The sequence below is a fragment of the Neophocaena asiaeorientalis genome, unplaced genomic scaffold (assembly GCF_003031525.2).
Source record: "Neophocaena asiaeorientalis asiaeorientalis breed wild unplaced genomic scaffold, Neophocaena_asiaeorientalis_V1.1 scaffold1044, whole genome shotgun sequence".
In the NCBI taxonomy this organism is placed as follows: domain Eukaryota; kingdom Metazoa; phylum Chordata; class Mammalia; order Artiodactyla; family Phocoenidae; genus Neophocaena; species Neophocaena asiaeorientalis.
This window is the reverse complement of record NW_020174045.1, coordinates 205,231-212,695: the sequence shown is the minus strand read 5'-3', so window position 1 is coordinate 212,695 and position 7,465 is coordinate 205,231. Positions and strand designations below refer to the sequence as shown.

The window sequence follows — 7,465 nt, the reverse complement described above, 5'->3', positions numbered from 1 at the left end:
GTGGGGGCACATGGGGTGCAGTACAGGAGACTCAGAAGTGTGGCTCCTGGGCTGCCGGAGGGGGGACCCATCAGTGTGGGGACATGGAGTGCAGGAAGGGAGACTTAGAAGTGGGGGGACATGAGGTGCAGGAGGGGAGACTCAGACATGGGGGACCTGAGGTACAGGAGGTGGAACGCAGCGGTGGTGGGATATGGAGTGCAGGAGGGGGGACCCAGTAGTGAGAGAACATGGGTGCGGGAGGGGAGACTAAGAAGCGGGGGACCTGGGTTGCAGGAGGGGTGACCCAGCAGTGGGGGGACATGGAGTGCAGGAGGGGTGACTCAGAAGTGGGGGCCTGGGGTGCAGGCGGAGGGACTCAGCAGTGGGGGGCAATGGGGTGCAGGAGGGGGGACCTAGAAGTTTGGCGACATGGGGTGCAGGAGGAGGGACTCAGCAGTTCAGGGATCCAGCAGTGGGGGGACATGGGGTGCATGGGGGAGACTCAGAATTGGGGGCCTCAGGGTGCAGGCTCAGGCAAGGCCTCAGGACTAGGCACACCATTGAGCCAGGCAGGCGGGCAGCAGAGCGGGGCCTGGCGGCGCTGGGACAGGGCTGGAGAAACAACCTGTCCCTTCTTGGCATCTGGGAGGAGGTGAGGGCCACCACTGGGGGTGGGCGCCTAGGGAGAGCTTAGGGGCTGGGCCAGTGCGCTGGGTCCCACACCAGAGACGCAGTGCCAGCTGCCACAGCTCTGAAGGCAGAGCTTGGGAAGCCCCCTCCCCTCGGGGCCCTGTGAATCTCACACCGAGCAGCGCTGGGTGCCCTGAGCCCCGAGTTGGTTGGGATCCCAGTGAAACTGTCTGGCTTAGGTGTCAGAGAAGCGGGCCTTCTCAAGCACAGGTCTGGGGTCCAGATCCCCCGCCTCAGTGTTAGTCAAAGTGGCTCATTAGTGACCCGGGTCCCTGAAGCCACAGCTCCAAACACAGCCCGACGTGCAGCAGAACGTGCGCCCGATGGGCGTCCGCCCCGTCCGTCTTCATTCCTCCCGCCTAAAACCACCTTGGGGTGCCTTCTGCAGGAAAATTCACAGGCAGGATGGATTCAGGCCTCCCGGAGGGCTGTGCTCTCTGCCCACCCCCTACTCCTCCCCCCATCCATTCCCTAGAGTCCCAAATAGGCCAGGTTTCAGGGGGCTGCAGCCCAAGGACGCGAGGATGGGGCACCCGCGGTGGGTTAGTTCAGGGAGTGGCCGGGAGGAAGGTGAGGGGCTCCAAGGGGTTGCTCACCTGCCTCTTACTCCCTCCACCCGACCTGGCTCCCACACCCCACACGGACCCTCCTCCGCCCAGCGCAGCTCAGGATCACTGCAGGGCCGCCGGATCCGGATGTGAGCCCCACAGTTAGACGGACTCCTGGGCTGTGTGAACCCCCACCCCCGGGATACTCTGGGTCAGGGGGCGCACGACGTAGGGGGTGGACAGGGGCACTGGCACCTTGAAATCTGACGGCAGTTCTACACCTGCAGGTACTCTCCACCCTCTAGTCACCATCACTCCCCTGCTTTTCCCCTGATCTCCAAGAAAACGGGAGGGACACTGGGGGCCCGGGGAAAACCCTGTCCAGGACGCGAGCCCGAGGTCCTGGGGCCGACGCTGAGCCACGTAATTCAGGGTCACCAGCAGAGCTGTAGCCACGGCCAAATCCTGGGGCCCGGGCAGCCCCGAGGTCGCTTCAGCTGTGGTTCTGAAGGGGACGAGTGAGCTGGTTCTGAGGAGTAGATGCAATGCACAGCCTCACCCTGTGGAGTCCCTAAAAACCTGCCCTGAGGCATTAATTCTGCCCCAGAGACGCCGGGACCTTACGAGGCATTAAATCCCCTGGGGATCTGTTTCGGGTGACATGTCTGTAAGCTCAGCACACAGGCTGACAAGGAGGTAACATGAGGACAGTGGTTAAGGGTCCAGAGGATGTGATAGCTGACCACATGAGGCCACCTCGGGGTCCTCACCCTAGGCCCTGGGGACATTCTGGCCACCTCAGGCCCCTCCCCCAGCACGGTCCTGCCTGCTGCCCCACTTCTTGCAAGTGTCCGGCCCAGCCGAGGCCCGAACCCAGGCCTCCTAAGAGACTCAGCCTCACTGTGGCTTAACACACACAACCCTGGGAGAAACCCAGCGACTTCAACGCGCCAGCCCGGCCTTCTGTCACCCCAGCTCCAGGATCCACTGAGCAGGCCTGGGGAGGGTCATCCTGACCACCCCCTGACCATCCTTCATGAACCAGAACAAGACACCCTACTTAGGCCCTCGGAGCATCACTTCCACCTACCTTGTAAGGACAGCCCTGGCCCAGTCACGGACAGGCATTGCCCACTTTATAACTGTGAGCCTGGCTCCGAGAAACTTGAATGAATAAAATCCTGAATGTAAAGGGTCGCGTAATAATTTCAAAATCCCCTGAAGGGAAGCAGGATGGATCATTTGGAATTTTCCCTGGACTTATTCTGGTTTTCAAATTTTCAACAACACACGTAAGAAATCTTTATCACCTGGAAAAATCATGCTTTGTAGCAAAGTAGCCTAGAATTATAAAGTGGGAGAATCCAGTCCTGCCTGAGGGCACGTGAAACATCACAGGGTGGTAGCACCGACCTTGGTCAGGACCCACCAACGACCACTCCCAGGGTCCCCGCCACCCCAAGGGGGTCTAGTTAGGTGACAACTAGGAAATGAACTTCCGTTGCTCTACTGCAAGCGTGGAGTGAGCAGATTCAGATCCAGCTATGCAGGAGAAGCAGTGACACAGTGATGACATTCATTTTGTGACAGACATGACCTTTCAACTCAGAGCTTGAGCATCGATCAGGAGCTGAATTAGTCCCACAGCAGCGAAAGCACAGATGGTGTCACTGGGGAGGCACAAGCAGCGGTAGGCAAGCGGGCAGGGACGCGGGTCAGGAGGTCCAGCGTGGGGACACAGGCGACACTGGAGGGCTTTTCAGTAAAGAAACTGCGGAAAGTTTAAGAGGCTCAGGAAAGCAAGAAACAAGCATTGCTTACCAGGTAAATTCTATCCAATAGAGAATTCTATCCAAAAAGCTTTTCTTTTATCTACCAGCACTATAGAGACAGATTTGATGCCATGGGTTTAAGGAAAAATGCTTAGAAAAACAGTCACAAGATCTACGTCTTGCAAGGAAAATAAAATGTGAGAATTTACTGAAAAATTTTAGATGCCGAATATTTTTAAAAAAGGGAGTGATGCATTCTGTGTTAGATACTGACCTTCAAACTCCAATGTGATTTCCCAAGCGTGATTTACAAATACAATGATTAAGAGGTATTTCTATGTTTTGTTATGGCCATTTGGCTAAAAAAAAAACAACAGAAAAACCCCCATTCAAATAACATCAATATTATTTTAGATGTGCTTTATCGTCCCAGTCCACAAAGGGGAAGATGAGGATGAGGCTATCGGCCGAAACCAAAAATAATACCATTGTTTAAAAGAGGATTCAGGTCAATGAATAAAATTATAAAATCTTTAGTCCAGCTTCTACCCTCGAATATCAAAGCACGGGCCAGTGGACCCAGGATTTATCACAATAATGTGTTTTAGGCTTTTGGTAAATTTAGCTCAGCCAAAAAAAAAAAGGCATTTAAATGAATATCCACGTCACTGTGACCCAAAACTACCTGCACTACAGATGATGTCACCCTGGCCGTGGCACAGGAAAACGGTGGCAAAAGATCTTTGGAAGCCGAATCGGTGATTGTCAGACTTTTTTTTTTTTTTTTTTTGGCTGCATCAGCATGTGGGATCTTAGTTCCCCACGAGGGATCGAACCCGCGTTCCCTACATTGGAAGCGCAGAGTCTTAACCACTGGACCTTTTTTTTTTTTCTTTTTTTTAACTTTTCAGCAAACCACCCTAGCGCCCTGGTTCTGCCTCGAGTGCACAGGTAGATAAAAGCGGGCCAGGCGCCCTGGGTTAGTGTCCGCGGCACCTGCTCTGCTGTCAGCACTCACGTCGGTGATGGTGTTGAGGGCGGTGTCTGCCCCGATGCTGAAATCGGAGCCGGGCACGTTGTTGGAGACGGTGGCGGGAACCATGACCATGGGGACGCAGAACTCCTTGTGCTTCTCCCGGGCGGCCGACAGCTCCAACAGTCCCAGGTAGGCCTGCAGGTGGGTGTGTGCAGTTGTGGGGATGGGACAAGGGTGGGGAGGGATATGCATCGCTATCACGGGCAGCGCTGCACCCAAGGTGAGGCTGCGGGCATCGTCCCGTCGGGGTGAGACTAAGCGGCTCATGGTTGAGAGTCTGTTTGAGGTTCTCACATTTTCTTTAAGGGAAACAGAAAGGTCATCATGGGACTGATCTTGGCTGAATATCAAAAATGAAGGTTGACAGCCCAACATGTAGTTAAAAGATAATGATCTGGCCCCATCACTGCCCTCCTCTCCGAATAGCCAACGGGCTTCCAGTTCAAGAGAGAAGGTCATCTCTACAGACTCGACAGAGGTGAGAACTCCCTGAGTGGACAGACCCCAGACATGGAGTCGAGCTTTCGCTTCTCGATGAGTCCCTTTACATAGCTGGGCCAGTGTCTGTCCCCGAGTGCTGCCACCCCTCATTCTCTGCATCACCATTACTGAGTGGCCGCTGGGCCCGAGGCTGCATGACCCCCGGTCACACCGAGGGACAGACGGCACAATGCTTACAGGAGCCGGCACGGGGTCCCCATTCAAACCAACAGCGCTAGCCAGCCAGCAGGGGAGCAGAACGTACCTCGAATCCACCGATGATCAAGAGCGCGTTGATGCCATGGGTGTGCATCTGAGCAGCAATGTCCTCCAGGTACTTCCCGGGGAGGGTGCTGGGGACGGTTCAAGGGAGGGGCGGTCAGGCAGGACCCCCTTGGTGTCCCACCCTCCGAGGCTGAGCTGCACAGCACCAAGCGGCAGGGGGATGTCCGCTCCCTCATCCACGCTGCTGGTGGACAGAGGGGCTGGGGAACCACACGCGGCAGAGCGGCCAGCATTCAGGTCTCAAAAGAGGGTCTTTTCAAAAGAAAAGGGGAAAACACTTTGCAGCTGTCCAACACCTGGATCTCAAAGAACCCTGCTGCCTGGTTAGGAAAAAAAATGAACCACAAAAGCGTTCAAGTGTTCACAACGATAATTGGATGGAAACTTCCAGTTTTTGAGTCACGTACAGAGTACGTGTACCTTACCCCATCTAAGCTCATTTAAAGTCACCTCCACGCACACCTGCTCATGTCGTCCCGTTTTACCACCTGTTCAAACATGGCCGGCAAGTGGAAGAGACAAACGATAGTCAGCCATGCCCCATCCTGAGACCAGCACCCACCCCGATATTTCCCTTGTGCTGTCTGGAGAATCAGGGGTTTATACTTGGGGTGGATGTAGAGAAGTCATAGGGCCTGGGTGGCCAGGGCACATGAGTGGTCATGATGTCGACTACAGGGTCCCTCCCAGCATCCGAGCATCGTAAGAATACGCTGCCAGTTGGCCCCTCCAGCCACCCCAGAGCAGCCCCGGGGTGGGGCTCGTGAAGCCGACTGTGCTGAGGCATTACAGTTGGTTGGAAGGGGCCTAGGAGGCAGCCGATAGGGCCCTGGCTCCTAACTGGAGCTCCGCTGTCAGAACACCATCCCCCGAGGGCGCTGGGGGGTGACGGGACCAAAAGAGCTTTGGAGAACTAGGCCAGCTCCACAGATTCCTGGGTGACGCGGGCACCCAGCTTCACAGCAGGACAGAGGCTGGGACGATTCCCCTGGACAACAAACAGGCTAACACTCATATGGAGTGCAACACTCATTAGGCTTAAGTACCAACTACTTCCTTTCCTCATTAAAATGTGCCACAAAGCGATGGCTGCACCCTGAGATCAGAGAAGAAACAGCTTCGTATTAAATCAGCGCCTCGGGAACACACCCCATCCCCGGCTGTGCCCGAGAACAGAAGCGGCTGCACTTCAGAAACGTGTGGTTCTGTGTGCAGCCCCCCAGGTCCTCCCTCCGGCTGTGGGGACCTGGCGGCTCAGGCCTGCAGTCCCCACGACACTGAGCCACCATCAATCCTGTCTACACAGCAAGGTCACCGCAGCTCAGACATCCCTGTCTGCATCACCTCAAGCGAGATGAGGGGTTTCTGCCACCACTGGGTTCTTCCAATCAATGGAAACAAGGAATTGTCAGAGGAAGCCATTCCCAGGTCCCCTGCTTTGTCTCTTTTTCAGGCCACATCTCATCAACTCCCCATAACACAACCCAGGTCCCTCCCGGACCGGAGCCAGGACGTGAACCAATTCCTCCTGGGCTCCTTTACGGGAACTTAAAGCGGCAGCATCTGCACCAGCTGCTCCCCGCAAGAACGTTCAGGTCAGAATCAAGACAGGAGAATTACCGTTTTGTCCCAAGAATGGAGCCGCCCTGGCCGGTCCAGCCGCCGACATCTGCCCAGCCAATTTCCTTTACCTAATGTGCAAACAGAAAGAAACAGCTGTGGCGAAAAAGAAAAAGGAATTAGAGAGCTTTAAAAATAGCTCAGATGTCTGCACCTCTGACAGGCTTCGTGTCTGTAAGGATTTGAGAAATGTTAGGAAACGGCTTTCATTTCAAGGCTGAATGAGCTGCAGCCTGAACCAGATTCTAAGGCTCAACAATTAGGAACACGGACAGGCAAAGCCCCCCGCATGTAGGAAGGACCCTGCATCTTATTCCCCGCCATGCCTATCAGAGGCATGCTTTAGTTAGCCAAATCCCACCATTGCGAAGTAAAAGAAAAATTAATATTACAGTTTTCTTAATTAAACTAAGATTAAAAAAAATGCTTCTTAAAAATTGAGAACCACCTACGAGCACCAATAAATGCCCACTAGGTGTTTGCACAACACCCCACAGCCATAACAGCAAGATGCTTTCCTTTCCCCCACCCCGCTCACACACTCGGGGCGGCCACACTTTGGAATATCACCGGCCTCCAAACACGCATCTTCGCCCAGGTCTCCTGAAGGCCCTGCACGGGGTGCCACCTGCTCACTGGGCACCTCCCACTCCATCCAAGTCCCAGCGCCTCTCAGATCTCCCATGTCCATCAGTTGCAACTCATTCCTGCCTCCTTTCTTCACACCTGTGCATACTTAGTACTAGAGCAAATCCTATTGGCCAGGCCTTCAAAATGCACCCAGACCATGGAAGACTTCCCACGGACTCCGCCGTCACCAGATTGGACCAAGCCGCCTGCATCCTGCCTGGGCTATTGCAGATAGTCCCCCAAGTACTCTCCTGCTTCCCTACTCCTGCCTCTTATGGAAACCTGTCAGAATGCACCACGCCTCTGCTCCAAACCCTGCTGTCTTTTCAAAGCGAAGGCCAGACCCCTTAGGATCACCTACAAACCATCCGGCCCTCTCCTCCTTTTCCCTCACCCCCTTCCTCCTTCCCCCTCTCAGTCAC

General features: G+C 54.9%; 1 protein-coding gene across 1 annotated transcript in view; it reads right to left on the bottom strand.

Moving 5' to 3' along the window:
- The window catches only part of PFKP (phosphofructokinase, platelet), a 75,983-nt gene that overhangs the window by 24,435 nt on the left and 44,083 nt on the right, over nucleotides 1–7,465 (bottom strand). Inside the window, exons 14-16 of the mRNA XM_024753914.1 lie at nucleotides 6,414–6,484; nucleotides 4,774–4,861; nucleotides 4,011–4,163 (exon numbers count right to left, since the gene is read on the bottom strand). Coding sequence (XP_024609682.1) covers nucleotides 4,011–4,163; nucleotides 4,774–4,861; nucleotides 6,414–6,484 — 312 coding nt within the window. The remainder of the gene's footprint in view (nucleotides 1–4,010; nucleotides 4,164–4,773; nucleotides 4,862–6,413; nucleotides 6,485–7,465) is intronic.